Source organism: Fukomys damarensis, unplaced genomic scaffold (genome assembly GCF_012274545.1).
Source record: "Fukomys damarensis isolate Sample0158 unplaced genomic scaffold, DMR_v1.0_HiC HiC_scaffold_14, whole genome shotgun sequence".
NCBI classification, from domain to species: Eukaryota; Metazoa; Chordata; class Mammalia; order Rodentia; family Bathyergidae; genus Fukomys; species Fukomys damarensis.
This window is the reverse complement of record NW_022900926.1, coordinates 54,534,522-54,551,095: the sequence shown is the minus strand read 5'-3', so window position 1 is coordinate 54,551,095 and position 16,574 is coordinate 54,534,522. Positions and strand designations below refer to the sequence as shown.

Sequence of the window (16,574 nt, the reverse complement as noted above, 5' to 3'; positions counted from 1 at the left end):
GGTCTGGGGATAATTTGGTGCAATGGACCTGGGGTTCATGCCCAGTACCAGTACCAGTAAAAGAAATAACCATTTGGTGTAACCGCTAGTGGCTAATAGAAAGAAGCTTTGCTTGAAGTATGTCTTCTCTAGCACCTGGGGCAAGTTCAGTACATTAAGTCCTGTTTAATGAGGCTTTGCATAATTAGATAAAAGTAAAGGGCCAATCAAGGAGAGAGGAATGGGGTAAAGGGCACAACAGACAAGGGAGAAAGCCCTGCTGAGGAGACACATGGTCATTCATCACTTTCCTCTTTGGGGCCCACTCCAATGCCATCAACATTGTACTAACCAATCTGAGGCACTGCTAGTGTTGACCAACAGTTTTATTCCTTTGTTTAAATATGTTTGAGCTCTGGCCTTCATAGGCTGAGGACAACAAGGTGTGGGAGCACCATTACCTTCAGGCAGAGAGGCTTTCTCTATGCATGGGTTACCTGTAGAAGATTCACAAGTAGATGGTGTGGATTTAGCCCTGGAGGCCCTGGAGTCCCCAGAAAGCTTCAGCTCTAGATTCTGAATCTTCAGCATGCACCAAGTTTTTAACTCATCCACCAAGGACGTCTAAAAATAAGTAATTAGAACACCAAAAAAATCAAGTGAATTTGATATGTGGATTCTGAATTAAAGTATTAAGAGGGAACTTTTAGAATTATGATACTTGAGGTTACCATTTTGAGAAACCAAAAAGTTGTGGATTGCCCATTCACCCACAAGCCATACCTAGCACTCAAACCTTGAACTATCTATAATCTTCATTAAGTGGCTTAGAGCCACCTTAAACCCAACTGCCCCAATTTTTCAAAATAAATATTTCTGTCTACTTAGAAGCATAAACACTCAGAAACTCACCGACACTCCATCTTTTGCTCCTGAGTAAATGCCATCAGGGCAGGATCCAGTTCTTGTTTAACAACAGTGTACAAGCCAATGATCGCCCACTATATGGAGCTGACTCGGGATGGGATGACATTTTCCCCAGCATAGTGTCTCCACCCACTGTCAGCGTGTCAGTGACAGACACAGACCAAACTATAGGTTTTTTGCTGTGAACTTCATTTTGGGGTTATAAAAATAAGTGCAAATGCTTTTGGGAGTCTCAGCCTCAGCATATTCAGTGATAGGTTTGATGTTATAACTCAGTGGGTATGTGGTAAATCCTAAGTGAAAACTGACAGCTACTGGCTTTTACCTGACGTTTTTCTCCTTCATGTTTCTCAGCATCTGAGTGCTGTTGCAGGCGGTTCAAGCATTCTGTCCTCTCTGCTGAGAGCCGCTCAACCATCAGCTTGTCCAAAACACGAATCTAGGATTGAAGGGGAACAGAGAGCACACTGAGGTGATGGAGGGTGAAGCCCTGATCTCTCCACTCATGAGGACAGGGTCAGGTATTCAGAACAGAGTCCACAAAGCACACAAGGAAACCAACTTCTGACACTGTTTCCATATAGTGTTCACGGAACACTAGCTTTTCAGAATTCTTGAGCATATTTCTATAAGCCAGTGTTCTTTCTCTTTTTCTTTGTTAAAGTCCTAATGGATTTAAGACTATGAAGACACAGTAAATATACAATTTGAACCTTGTAGGCAAACATGAATGTTATTTTCAAGACTATTATTAGGAAAAACTATCTCTAAAATATGGAGCTATTGCCATACTCTACCCTTATTCACACAATTATGCAAACATGAACTGATGCCCAAGGGGTAATGAAGCAAGCGGCATATTCAGTGAGCAGGTATTTTGGGTGCTACATTAAAAGTGGTTAAAGAAGGTTTAAAAAGGGTGTGGGAAGATTTAAAGGATTGCTTTACACAGCAAGTGATTATTATTCTTCAGTCACAGCCTGCAGGAGCCTCCCTCCATTCTGACATTGTCTGGAGGCCCTAAAACCTAGCACTTTTCTGTCATAATCCAAGGAAGAGAATGGAAGTGCATTAGCAGGAGCCAGCCCATGGCAGCCCGCTGGTGAGTTCCTCTCTCTTTGGTAGCATATACAGTGTGTCATTCCACAGACAGATGTTCACAAAATGAAGAAACCCCGGTTGTGGGGCTGTGGGGAGCACCTTCTGTTTTGTCTCCTCAGTCCCCATATATTGGTGAACTGTTCTCCCACTGTGTTCTAAAGCCAGCCTGTTCTGCTCCTTGTCTGCTTCCTATAGCGGCATCTCTGCCAAGAGCAGTTGCGCATACACAGGGCCTTGTTTCCGGCTTACAGTGGACTGGTCCAGGCCTCAGTGTCTGACAAACTGGGCCAAAGTTCTGTCCCTGCCATTTGAATCCTATACCCGAATCTTTCACCTTCTTTGAACTGGAGAGAGGCCCTTGGGATCCTAGTATCAGCTCTTCATGAGCAAAGCTATCTAAAACAGCCTTACCCAATCTATCATAGCCCTAAGATTTTAAAAACAGCCTTTCCACATTTTTATTACACTTAAAAATGTTCAACTTTATCAGTAAATAAGGACATGAAATCTAAACAATAAAAGATCTTTTTTAAAAAACATAGTAATGCTAAATGATGGCAAAGGTTTGAGATAGAAACTCAGGCATTGCTGGGTGGGATATAAATTGGTATAGCTTTTCCTTTAAGTAACTGGCCAACATTTATCAAGAGCCTTAATCATTGACTTTGTATTCAATTACCCTAATTCTAAGTAAAATCCCTAATTATCCCTATCTGAGAAATACTCAGAAGTTTATGCACATAGATAGTCATCATAGCATTATTTATGAAAATAAAGCATAAAAATAAGTTATGTTGTATTTGTATGCTGCAATATCATGGATCTAAGGACATGAGAAAATGATCATGACATAAGTGAACAAAGCAGGAAACAAAATACTATTCCTCCATAGGTAGGAACAGTACTGTCATTAAAAACCACACTGTAGGGCTGGTGTGTAGCTCTGTGGCAGAGCATCCTGGAACCAAAAAAGAAAAACCACACTGTAGTTCTATATGTATAAGGCACATCACTACATAAAAAAGCAAACTGCCAAAAAGCCACCCTTTTTCCTTAAAAGTGGCTATTAGAGAGGATAAAATGTATAACATTTCCTATGGGAGATGGGAATGCTCTTAGAATGTCACTAAGGTACATATTTTTGTTTTTTTCAATGCACATTATTTTGCACATTTCTGTATTTTTTTAACTGAAAAATCTTACCCATCACACATTTCTTAACAAGATGTGATTGAAAAATATGATGTATGTTTACATAAAGTTATGATAGTAAAAGGCACATTGTCATTAGTCCCTCCTCAGAATATTTCCCTTCACCTCAAACACTGTTATCCTATCATTCTTGCCACTTTCTGAAGGAGTTCTGGAAGTCTTCTTTCCCAAGTGTCTTTACTTGCACTATTGTGGCTGTCTTGATGAGTAATATTATGGATGGTAGTATAATCTTTTTTAAGATAAGGTATTATTATTATTAGTTGCACTGTCAAGGCTGCTTCGATGTCCTGAGTTGATTCAAAATGTTAACCTTTCATGATCATTTTCTTTGGGGAAGAGCCAGAAGTTGCACAGTGCCAGGTCTGGTGAATAAGGTGATGAAGACATATTATCGTGTTTTTACAAGCTTGCCTTATTGGATTGCACTCAGTAGTTGCATTCTGAATTCTGATCACATCACGTAAAGACACCCACAAAAAACTATTTTCAAAACTGCATCAGAAAGTAGCAAGAATGACAGAACAAGTGTGTTTGAAGTGAAGGAGAGTATTTTGAGGGGGATTAATGGTAAAATGTGTCTTTTACTATAATAACCTGGAGGTCTTGTTAAAACATAGGTTGATAGACTCTAGCCCAATTTTATTCAGTTAAATTTGATTCAATTCAAAGACATCCTCTTTAATAAATTATGCTGAGAAAACTGGTTCTCCACATGCAGAAGATTGAAGCTAGATGTTATCACTCAACCCTGTACTAAACTAAACTAAAAATGCATCAAAAAACTGTTAAAATAGAATAACCTGCTGGAAAATAAAATAGGTAAAACTGTAGGAGTCATGGTCATAGGCAAAGACTTTCTCAACAGAACCCCAGTTGCACAGAAAATAGTACCAAGAATTAGCAAATGGGATCATATCAAATTAAAAAGCTTCTGCACAGTAAAAGAAACAGAGTGAAAAGACAACCTACAGAACATATAAAGATCGTCTAGACTAGAACTAAAAAAAATAAGACCTACCACAATAAAATATCCAGTCAAAAAATGGGCAAGTGAAATGAATGGATACTTCTCAGAACAAGAAATACAAATGGCCAATGAATACAAGAAAAAGGTTCAACACTGCTGGCCATTAGAGAAATGCAAATAAAACGATTTCATCATACCTCAGAAAGAATGGCTACCTTCAAGTAATTGCATAACAAATGCTGGTGAGACTGCAGGGAAAAGGAACCCTTCTCTACACTGGTGGGAATGTAAACTGGAGATTTCTCAAAAAACTAAAATAAGAAATTCCATTTCATCCAGCTATTTCACTTTTATGTATCTTCCCAAAAGAGTTAAAGACGTCATATTATGGTGATCCATGCATCCTCATGTTTATAGCAGCACGATTCATAATAGCTAAATCTTGGAAGCCGCCTGTATGTCCATCAATAGATAAATGGATAAATAAACTATGGTATTTACACAAAATGGAGTACTATTCTGCCATAAAGAATAAATGAGTCATTTGTAGGAAAACAAATGCACCTGAGACCATAATGTTAATGTGAAATAAATAAGACACATAAACTTAAATATCACATGCTTTCTTTTATATGAGAAATTCAAAATATAAATAAAGGACTATAGGAAGCAGGGAGATAGATCTTTCTCAAATAGGGAAGGGATCAAGAGATGGAGGGAGGGCAAGGTAGTGGGTGAAAAAAAGAACTGAGATAAGTATAGTACCAACTCCTCTCAAGAAATGTAAATATATATTGCAAACATGTACTAATAAAAATAAATAAACTCAATTCAACAGATCTGGAATGAGGCCCAAGAAGTTGCTTCCCTGAACCCCCCAAATCCATAGATCTGCTAAGTCCAGGGATTACACTTTGAGAACTATTGTTCTAGACCTAACTTTCACTTTACAGAAATAAGGATAAAGGGACAATTAAAATAAGGCCATGAAGAAACTATCAGACAAATCTAGAATATAGAACACCCAGAATATATAAACAACTGGCCTTGATGTATAAAAGAGTTAATATTATAGACAGAAAAATGTGGAAGGAGGAATCAGGGGTTGTTCCAGATTAATAAAGGACAGAGCCCTAACAGTCAAATACACAAAAAAATCTTTACTCTGCCTAGACTGGAATTAAAAACAAACCCAGTTATTTAAAAAAATAAGGAACAACAGAGAATCTGAATGTGGACTGAATTCTACACAATTACTTTACTTTCTTGGGTGTGATAAGAGTGTGGTAATGAAGGAGAAAGTCTATTCTTCATCAATGCACTGTGAAGTATTGAGAGATAATCTGTCAGCACAATCTCTAACTAAATCTCAAACAGTTCAAGAGGAAAAAATAGCATGGAAGTCAGAAACAAAGCAAAAACAGTAACAGTACAAATTGGTTGAAACCAGGTGTGGGTAAGTAAGCAGCCATTATTTTGTTCTTTCAATTTTTCTGTATGTTTGACAATTTTCCAAATAAAAAGCTGAAAAACAACAACAAAAATACAGACATGATTATTCTAATTTTGTCTGAAACCATGAAGGGGTGTAGGGCACACTGATGTGTAAAAAGAGTGTAAAACCTCAAATATTTGGTGTTTTCTCATCACAAAGGGCTTATGGGTGATTTATTTTCTTTCCAATTTTCACCTTTTCAAGTGCTGTAAAATATACTATTTGTATAATCCAAAGCAATTTAAACCCCTTCTTAAAAATTCTAAATAAATGCACTCTGCCAAAATTGCACATACAGCCTCCTCCCTGACAGCTCATTGGACAGTTTCAGGGCGGAAGGGTTTGCTAAGGCCACTCCCCTATCTCCTTTGGAGACGAGGGGATGGGTGCTCTGGATAGAACCCCCCGGGCCTTGTGCATGTTAGGCAAGTGCTCTACCTCTGAGCTACAGCCCTAGCCCCAAAGTATTTTATTTCATTTTCTGACAGAAAGGTAGTCAGGAGGCCTGACTGCTTGCTTACTTGATGCTGGGTCTTATTCTCCATATGCCCCAACTTTGTATTCATTTTATCCTGAACTGATCCCAGCTCTGCTTTTATCTCCTCCACAGTTGCCTCCAACTGATTCTCCAGCTTGTTGATTAGAGGTTCACACCGACAACCATTTATTGGTGCCTAAGAGGGAAATCAAACAGCAATCACACTCTTCTTCATTCCTTCAACAAATATTTTGAGCACCCACTATGTGCCAGGCACAACATCAGGGAGATACAGGAGGAAACAGATTCATCCTGTCCTCACTCTGGAATGTCTTACAGCCTAAACTTTGGACCCAGTAGGCACTAAGAAGATTCCAGGGTAAGACATCTTCCCTCTATCTTCAAGCTGCTTTTATTCTCTATAGCCTAAGGATGGCGAGAATGGTGAGGCTCTGTAACTGAGCCTCCATCTACTGGGTCCTAAGTGACAGGAGTGTCTACTAGGTCCAGACCTGAGGTGCCTACCAGCCCCCAGAATAGAGTTCCACAGAGAAACTTGCCAGTGGTCTCTGGCCCCTTCCCGACAGGCTCCACGGGTACCTGCATCACTTTCCCATCCTTGCCCCGGTACAGCGTGTACAGCTGGTATGCTCTGAACTCATGGGGTGGTGGTGGAGACAAGCACCGATGCCTGCTCTTCTTTTTAGGGTGATGATGAGCATGTGAGTCCTTCTGGGGTCCAGGCTGTTGGTCTGCAGGTGGGGTGAGGTCAGACAATGCTGACACCTGTGAGACAAAGAGAACCAACACTCCTGAGCTCTGCAACATCTGCAAGATTGACAGCCAGCCAGTGGCTCTCGTCTCCCGCATTCGGCAAAGAATCCCACACCTTAGTTCACCATGAGGTGTTCTGCTCCAAACCTCACATTGGCATGCCCACCTCCTTTCTATTAGGCAGGTTTAAGTTCCATGTTCTGGCTCCAAACCAGCCAGCCAGATCAGGAGGCTTCTCAGCCAATGGGCATGACCAGTCCCAGGATCCTCCGTCAGTCTCCCTCCCAGCTGCTTTCACGAGCCTCCTGACCTTGGGCCTTGACTTTCTCCTCCTGTTATCCTTTGCTCTGGGCTCTGGGGAGGCTGACAGAAAGTCTTCTTTGTCTTCCTCTTTGCTGACTACAGCCTGTTCGCTGCTGGGGGTGTCTCCTGCTGAGACACTTCCCTAAAAGAGGAAAGAGCCAAGAAACCTTTTCCACCTGCTCCTTCAGCCTGCCTTGTTTGCAACAACAAAGTAAAGTTGTATGCTTGTGCGACTCCATCTAGTGAGACCAAACTTTACCAATGACAAATTTCAGACACAGGGAGCACTACCTGGTCTTTATATAATGCTTTTTCGGTTTGGCTGAATAATTGGCTTTTGTCAGGTCTCCAGTGAAATATATTCTTGGGTCTAATACTACAATTCCAGGAACTTATATACAATGAAGCATTAGATGTTTGGTCTTTCGCATTTCAACAAAATATAACCTCTTTCATTGTTTGAACTTGGACCCCCCAGTTTATGACAGAGTAAAAATACTCAGAAATGAAAGATCCTCTTTCTCATTCTTGTAAGAACTTTTATAATTTAATATGTACAATTCACATATAGGAATTTAAGAGTCACAATGGCTTAACCCTGGACATTGATAAGAGGCTTTTAAAAGAAACAACAGACAGAAGAGCAAGTGCTTAGTGGGAACATCTGATATGCCAAAAGCCATCTCGATACACTTGCCTTCCTCCTGAGAGGCTTGAAAGGGCTGTGCCAGCCCTTCTGTAAGTGAGGAAGCAGGCTATGCCAGTGGTTCTCATCAGGAACAACCAGATGACTTTTCAAACCCAGAATGCTGGGCTCCACCCAGAACTTCTCATCCACTGGGTGTGAGAGGCCCGAGAACCTGCATTTGTGACAAGTCCCAGGTGACACATGGACACTGCACTTAGAGAACCACTACTCTGCACAATTAAGGGCACGGTGTCAGAGGCAGTGCTGTCCCCAGGGCAGAGACAAATGTCGCAGATATGGGGCTAAACATGCCTATTCAGGAAGCTAGATAGATGGTGGGCAGCACACACTGAAGCACAGGATCCAGGATCCTGGCAGAGTGGAGGGAGGACAAGATGCAGAAGGAGAAGGCTGGCAAAAATTTGAGGAGCCCCAGGGGGAAGGGGAGACCGAGGAGGGCTTGAGAACCAGGTGAGCCAGTGGAAGAAGCAGGACACTGGACAAGTGGGTGGCCATGGCCGGCAGGCAGGAGGACCCCCACCTTGCTTTGTGCCACCTCCTCTCTCGGTACAGACTGCGCCCTCCTTTCCTCCTTGAGCCTCTCTCTCCTTTTCCTCAGGCTTCGCCCTCGACTGAAGCGCAAGACCTATGGGAGGTAAAGGGTATTATTATAGGCCACTGGTATGTGCAGCTCTGGTGAGAAAGAATTATCTTTGGGCCTGGTGCCCTGACCTTGGGAACTACAGCTGCATGGAGACCAGGTATTCACAGAAAATGAATGATTCTGTGTCCACCGTGCCTCTTAGGTTTTGTGATAGGTGCTACAGGGACCCAAAGATGGGTAGGATATTGTCCCCAACCTCAGCAAGTTTAGATTCCATGATGATAACAGGAACACAGGCATTTATGTGCCAGACCAGGATAGCCAAGTGTATATAAGGAACACCACTCCTGAAAATCAGGATATGAATAGTGTCCCCTGGGGTTGTGCAATTGACAGCCCAGTGCCTGGCGGAGTCTTGACCTTGGTACGCTAGACCTGAACTGGCCCTTCAGATTTTCCTTTTGCTAAACTGTGTGCAAGTCATATTCACTTTGATCTGAACGTTACTGAGGTGAATCCTTGAGCTATTGCTCCAGCTGTGGCTTCCAAAAGGAATTTAGTCTGCCCCTTTGAGTGATTTGACCTCTCTGTGCTCTACCTTCTCAGATGTAAAGTTGTGGGTTGGGCCTGGTGAGGCACACCTGTAATCCCTACACTCAAGAGGCTGAGGCAGGAGGACTGCTATGAGTTCAAGGCCAGCCTGAATTACACAGTGAGACTCTGTTTTAAAAAACAAGTAAAATTGGGGAGTTGTTGGGGTTAACCAAGAGTAGTAGTAGGTGACCATCACTGCAGATGCCTCCCCACCTGTCTTAGACTTGCTTAACTGGCAGAGGATGTTCAATCACACAGTACAGATCTTTGACCTGGTAGAACCCTTCAACCTCTGGCCTGTAGTATTTAAGACCACAAAAGGATGCTTGGACCAAAAAAGTCTGCAAGCAACTGCTCTAAGCTTTCTCGATGCTATATTTAGACCCATTGGGAAGTCAAGTCTCATGAAAGCCTGTCTCTGATTGCTCACCTGATTTGTGGACTTTTAGAACAGGACACAGTGCAAAAAGCAGCCTGCAATTCACTCTTACAGCATGTGTGCATTATGTTAGTCGGATATGACAAATGATACACGGAGGTCATCCAAACACAAAATAATCATGGGAAGAATTTCCTCCATTTACCATGTTTTTGGCCAGTGAAAATAACTTGGTGTGGGGCTTCTAGCCTCTCAGAGAAGCATACCATCTATCAAATGGAATACTGTCAATCTTTACTAGTCCACAGAAATCAGACAACTCTGATATTGAAGGCGAAAAAGAAGTTTCCTCTTAGTATCGCCATGGCCCATTCAAGTCCCTGTTAACTAAGGAGCTGAGGCCAGGGGATTTCTCTTCATAGATGAAACGGTAAGACTGCTATGTAACCACAGATCATCAGAATGGTATGCATAAAACTTTATACATAAAGTTCCTTCTCTATGTTTCAAATAAGGCTTAACATCTAGCATTATGTATGAAACTTTCATGTCATCTAATTTATTTGCTATTCAGTACTGCCACAGAAAAACCCGAGTTATTTTTAAACATAAACACAAAAGGAAAGCTGCACCAGGAAATAGCAAGGCTGTTTGCCCATAAGTGAAGATCCTTGGGCTCTCAAAGACAAATGACAGGTGTATTAAAGATACATCAGTCTTCATGTGCTGAGGAACTTCTCCAGCTGCATAAGACTTGATGATCTTCATATGGCTGAGAATGGGCTGACTGTCCATCGAACTGCCAAATACTGAAATGCCAGATAAATGTGATGGATTCTGACATTTAGATAGCACTGTGAATGCACACACACGTGCATGTGCATGTGCGTGTGTGTGTGTCTGTTGAGGACTGGACCCACAGCCTTACATATGCTAGGCAATAGTTCTGCCCCATTCTGTACATTCTGATCCATGAGAGACAGCATTTTTCCATCTGGATCTACAGGTATGGTTCAATTGATAATTCTTTGCAAAAACAAAAAACCCAGAAGAGATAAAATATTCCACTTCTAGAACATTCTCATACCTCTCAATTTTCAGAAGCCACAAGGACCAGCCCATGCTCAAGAGGTTGATCAATTTTGCAAAAGACAAAAATCTTAATGATTCCAGAAACTGCTGGTCACATTAGGTATGTTTTTAAACATTTAAAAATAAAGACCACACAACATTCTAATCTAGGCTGGTATTCAGAACTCTCTTTTGATTCCTCGAGACTTTGCCTCAGGCTAATGACCTCACAACAGTGAGATTAGATGGGAAGTCAATCAGTGTTTGTGGTTCTGTGTTACAGAATAGCTCCAATCTGGAAATAACCTAAATGTCCAATATTAAATAAATGGTTTAAAAAGTATTGATACTAACAAAAAAGAACATAATGCAAAGAAAAAAAAAGAACATAATGCTTCCATTATAATGAATGAGTGTGATGACTGTAGAATATTGTCCCATTATAGTTAGGATAAAAAGCAGAATACAACAGGGTGTGTATATGTATGTACGTGTGTGTGTGTGTGTGTGTGTGTGTGTATGTATATATATAATATTGGCCTAATTGTAGAAAAACCATCGGTGAAAGGTAATGTGAAGAGACAAAAAGTTATTTCAGAATGCTGGTATTATGAATATCTTATAAATCACCATTAATTTATTGCTATTTAGATTATTTCAACCTCAATTCAAATGATAAGACACCAGCCACTATTTTTGGATGAGGATCAAAATACCAATATTCTATAAAAAGGAATGAAAACTATGCTACACTTATCTGCCCCTGGTGGGTGTTTACTACTCTGTCTGCACAGAATGGTCCTCTTCCTCCCACCTTCCTCTGGGAATGCTCCTTCTCTTTTCAAAGGCCCCATCCCATTTGTTCAAGAGTGGCATTTGGCCAAACTCTTCAATCATGGTCTCCTCTCCTGCCATGTTTTAAATTGGAACTTCTTCCCTGGCGAAGCAGTTGGGAAACTAAGGTCCAGGAAGCTGATAGTGACAATGATCTAACTATAGGGAGAAAATGATGACCCCAGACTAAGAGCTGGACTTGAAGTCTTTGGTTCAGTCATGCAGGAGGCCCACTATATTCCTACATTTGCACTGCCTGGCTAAGCCCATCAATTCTCTACTGACTTGTTTCATTTGGCTTCAACAGTTTGCAACCAGAGGAGTCACAAGAAGTTTGAAGCCACATAATCAATACAATGGAAGGTACAGTAAATCCTACCTGGGGAGCTTTAGTGAGGAGAAGAGCGACTTCTGGATTGTTGTGGTAGCGGGCAGTCTCCAGCGGAGTCTGGCCTGCCTAAGGAAAGGCAGAGGGAGAACAGGTGAGAGAGGGACACCAGTCCTACGACACCCAGCTCTCATCAGGAGCAGGCAATTCCACTCCTGGCCAGAGCAGCATCTGCCTGTGCTCAGTAACAGCCACACAATAGCTCTGCTCTTTACCTCACACCTCTGTCACACTTGAGCACATGCTAATTAACACTTCTGAGTAACAGGGGCAAGTGCTGACCCAGGGTGCAAGAAGTGCTTTAGGAGGCAAAGGTCCAGGGCATTGCCTACCAGAGAATGCTTCCTAGGAAAAGAAAGGAGAGAAAGTAGAAATCAGAAGGATCAAGGAGGAATGCTCCTGATGAGGACAACACAAAGTCATCCTAAAATCCAGGTATCAGTGACTCTTCTTGGAGAAGAGCAGAAAAGAAGCTATGACCACAATGTAGGTGCTACCTAAGCCCAAAATCTAAGAGCCCCAGGGGCTGTGGCTTCAGCAGAGCTCACTAGATCCTCGGGTATGTAAGGAGTTAGGTGATAAAGCACACCCCCATCTGGAAGCGGGTAAGAAAGTCTTTAGAAACCAAGTGCAACTCAACTTACATTATTCACAATGGTCCCGTCTGCTCCAGCTTCCAGTAGGATTTTAACCACCTTCTTGTGATTTAGAGCAGCAGCAACATGAAGGGCTGTGTCTCCAGCCTAAAAATCAGAAGAAAGCCTGCTAAACCCTATCTGATCTCAGCCTTCAGCTCTGTAACTTTTCATCCCTAGCCTAGGGCAGCTCTCAAAGTCAAATTAAAATTTGCCTTACACAAACCTGAGACCCTTGGTTGAAGTGTTACGTGTTTCTATTTAAAGAGATCTTGGAACTATACAGCTAACCCATATCACATTCTGAATGAGAATTCTAGAAGTCACAGAAATAGGATTAAATGCAGGGGCGAAGTCGTGCTGGGCTTGGTTGCTGAGAATGCTGGGGGCCAAAGTGTCACAGAGCCAGAATGATGGGCAGAAAGCCAGAGGTCAGTGGGTTTCTCATCTTGGAGCTCTGGAGCCTGTGTCTCTATCCAGGGAGTCAGAAAACAACTTGGCTTATGACAGCTCAAGTAAGCAGAATTACAAATAAGACTGGAGGGGTACACCCAGCCCTCAGCCCAACAAGGGGTCTAAAGGAGCCATGGGGAGTTACAAATCCACCTGCAGCCTTGGGGTGTTCTTCATTTGGGTGGAGACACCGAGAATCAGTGCTCATTTAATACTGTTTTCTGTGTCTTACCATATAGCCTAGAAATATGTTTTTATATTTTCTCTATACAGAAAATGTTTCCAATCAACTCTAAAAGGAATTTAGTAAGCCAATTCCAAATGCAAATGGTTCAAACAGTATGCTATTACTAAATCAGACAGACACTCGAGAAGTGAAGTATTCATTTTCTTCCCTGCCAGGTGATAAAGCAAAGAGCCTTGATACTTTCTTTCCACAGGCAGAATGAAAACTCAGCCGTGTCTGTAAGTAATGGCAAAATGGTTATTTCACTTTGGAATCATTTAGCTGTGTATGTTGAGGGAATGCTCTGTGGAAGTAGTTTCTAATCTTGGCTACGTGTTGGGATCCACTAGGGAGTTTTACAAACACTGATGCCAGGGCTCTACTCCCAGAACTGACCTCACTGGTCTGTGGTATGATTTGGGTGTGATGATTTTTTTTAAAGCTCCCTGGCAACTCTAAGATGCTGCCAAGCTTAAGAAGCGCTGACTGATGGGGGCTGTAAAGGGGGCTTCATGAATGAGACTACTAGCAAGGTTATAGAGTGACAGGCTTGGCTATTAGTCAGTAAAGGAGCTTTATGAAGAAAAATATATTGCTTGGACCTCAAAACCCAAAGGTGGGCCGAGGACTTAGGCCAGTGGTGTTATGCCTGCCTGGCAGGTGCAAGGTCCTGAACCTAGAGGTTTGGGCTCTTTTAAACTGGGGTGGGCTCAAAGAATGGTATTTTTAGTTCCCCTGTTGATTTTCACATTCATTCAGGGTCAAAATGCTGTTAGAGGGTATATGTAAACTGAACCACACGATAATTTTTAAATATATTTCAGATTGATGTACCCAAACTCAGAAAAGTCAAACAATGCATAATTCCGGTATCAATAAATACCAAGACAATTTGTTTCTTTTATCCAAATGACTATTGAGAAGCCTGAACCTTTCCAGAGAAGACTGTAATAATCAAAGGTTCATTTAAAAACTCCATTATATGGTACACATAGATATGTCATATACCCCATTTTGCAAGAAATGAGAAAGTGCAGCAGCTCAAATAAAAGTGGCAGTACTAGAAACAGAACTCAGGGGAGTCATGAAACTAGTTCCCTTCTATAGTAAGCCACACTTCTCCTTGTGGATTTCCTTTTTTAAAATCATGTTATAAACAAAATTCACCCAAGAGTGTTCAGTACACAAATACAGTGATATGAACAGGAACGATAAGGGTATGCTTTGTCTAGGAGGCCAGAAAAGCCAGAGCCATTAAAACTCAGAGGGATACCCTGTAGGAACCACATAGGTCAGAGGACAACATTTCCCAGCATCCTCTGCTCCCACTGGAGCTAACACACTGTCAGGTAGGCTTAAGTAACGGTTTGGGCACCATGAAGAGGACTCATGCACTGACCTGGTTCTTTTCATGGACAGAACAGAAAGCACTGAGGAGGAGCCTAATGATGGACAAGTGATTATAGCGCGCAGCGACGTGCAGACAGGTGTCTCCTGCCTGCAGGGACAGAAATCAAACTCTAAGCAGTTAGCAGTTACAAAACAAAATAGAAAAATAAAATGAAAATATCATTTAAAAGCTGGCCAACTACTGTATCTTTAAGGAATGTTATGGGGAAGTTGCTCTCTAAGACTTGCAGTCCTATGCTGCTAGGGTTGTTGTCTGCACTCCTGCTAATTCTCCACCTGCAAAGAACCACCACATGGTCAACAAGATCTTTCTCATGTTTATGAAACTGGATGCCTAGTCTTCAGGAGACCTTGGGAAGAGCTAAGCAGAGAATAAGCACCCACGGGCCTGGCCTCCCCAACTGCCCAAAAGATCTGGTGTGAAATGAATCAAACCCGATGGCACTACTTCGGAAACAAGCCTTTCTTGGCACAGAGCTGCCATGGCTGGCAGGACTCTATAATATGGAGCAAAGTATCCTGGACGGCTGATGTGCAAGTAGTCTCTGACAGCAAAAAAGGGCATTCAGGAAAACTTGGGATCTTCCTTGGTGGGCAGAGATCCAACTCCCAGAGACACAACCACCTTTTGGAGACAAAGCTGTGATCCCTCCAGTATTCTCTTGATATTTTCATTTTAGCTGTATGGAGAATGGCAACCACTCAGCGTAACCCTCTCCTCCCTGGATTAAGAAAGAGCCAAGCTCAAAGCTGAGGTTCAGAACATTCTGGATCTGCCTCAGTTGACTCTGTTCCCAAACAAGAACAGCTCCAGCTAAGGGCACTGATAAAAGAAGCCTCAGACCCTCTTCCCAATGCACCTAAGGCATGGACTTACATACAAGGAGAGACAGCTTATTTGTGGAGGGAGGAGGGACGTTCGGGGGATCTTTCTGGTCAACTCATCAGAAGGACACCTCACTAATCAACAGGACCTGCCCTATGTGCAGGCTGGGTAGGGAATGTCACAGGACCTCCCTGCCTGGCACTGTCCTGAGTTTTCTAACAGTACAATACTACATAGGCAGATATTTTCTTAAAGTATTTATGAGTTTCCTAGATTATCGTGGCCAGACACATTCTAGATGAAAAAACTAAAGTTGAGGAGCAAAGTGACAAGGATTTTTTTTTCAAAAAAAAAGGAAGAGTTTAGAGACAGGAGTACTCAAGTACGCCTTCGGGCTCATTTTCCAAGGGGGACACATGAGGAATAGCACAGAAGAAGCCAGTTTGTTCACCCACATTATTTTTGAGGTCAGCACGCGAGCCACCCAGCAGGAGGATGCGTGTGCTCTGAGAGTGGTTGTTCTGGCAGGCCAGGTGCAGAGCCGTGTTCCCTGCCTTGGAGAGAGGAGAGAGAAGGGAGGGCACATTAGTGGCATGCTTCTTCTGCAGACTCACACACCTTGCTGAGGAGTGATTATCACTTGGTGAAGAAGTGGATACTGCTCTGCCTCCTGATGGGGTGGGGGAGAGTGGTTAGATGAAAAATATTGCATGTGGAATGCAAACAGCCAGAGCAGTCCCATGTCACAGAAAACCTTGGTTATAAGTTCTGGCTGTCTCTCGCACTAGTTGAAAGCTACCAGGTAAGGCTCTTCAAATGCTCAGCCACCGTTCCTAACCTGAAGAGTGGAGCATAAGCCCTCCCTCCTGAGCCTCTGCAGTCTGACTCAGAGTCTCAGAAGGCATTTTCTGAAGCATAAAGTACAGTAGCACACACATGCAAGGGGTTGTGAATCCCTCTTAGAGATTACTTTCTTCCCAGCAGGAGTATTAGCTGTGGCTACAATGTGTTACCAATGGGGGAGTCAAAAAGACAAACCAACCACTTACTCAAAGTGCTGGTTAACACTGAGATATAACTTGCAAGCATCTATCAAATTTCCTTTTCTGCTTTTGTTTTGTTTGAGAAAGGGTCTTACTATGTAGTCTAGGCTGGCCTTGAACTCACTGTGTGGCCCAGGCTGGCCTCAAACTCTCAACAATCCTCTTCTCTCAGCCAGAGTACTGG

The 16,574-nt window shown here is 42.4% G+C and overlaps 1 protein-coding gene across 4 annotated transcripts in view; it reads right to left on the bottom strand.

Moving 5' to 3' along the window:
• The window catches only part of Ankrd6 (ankyrin repeat domain 6), a 189,734-nt gene that overhangs the window by 4,216 nt on the left and 168,944 nt on the right, over positions 1-16,574 (bottom strand). For all 4 annotated transcript variants that reach the window (XM_033763384.1, XM_010633244.3, XM_010633245.3 and 1 more), the window contains exons 6-15: positions 15,803-15,901; positions 14,511-14,609; positions 12,442-12,540; positions 11,789-11,866; positions 8,469-8,573; positions 7,247-7,381; positions 6,763-6,948; positions 6,206-6,358; positions 1,232-1,345; positions 477-603 (exon numbers count right to left, since the gene is read on the bottom strand). In XM_033763384.1, the coding sequence (XP_033619275.1) occupies positions 477-603; positions 1,232-1,345; positions 6,206-6,358; positions 6,763-6,948; positions 7,247-7,381; positions 8,469-8,573; positions 11,789-11,866; positions 12,442-12,540; positions 14,511-14,609; positions 15,803-15,901 (1,195 nt within the window). The remainder of the gene's footprint in view (positions 1-476; positions 604-1,231; positions 1,346-6,205; positions 6,359-6,762; positions 6,949-7,246; positions 7,382-8,468; positions 8,574-11,788; positions 11,867-12,441; positions 12,541-14,510; positions 14,610-15,802; positions 15,902-16,574) is intronic.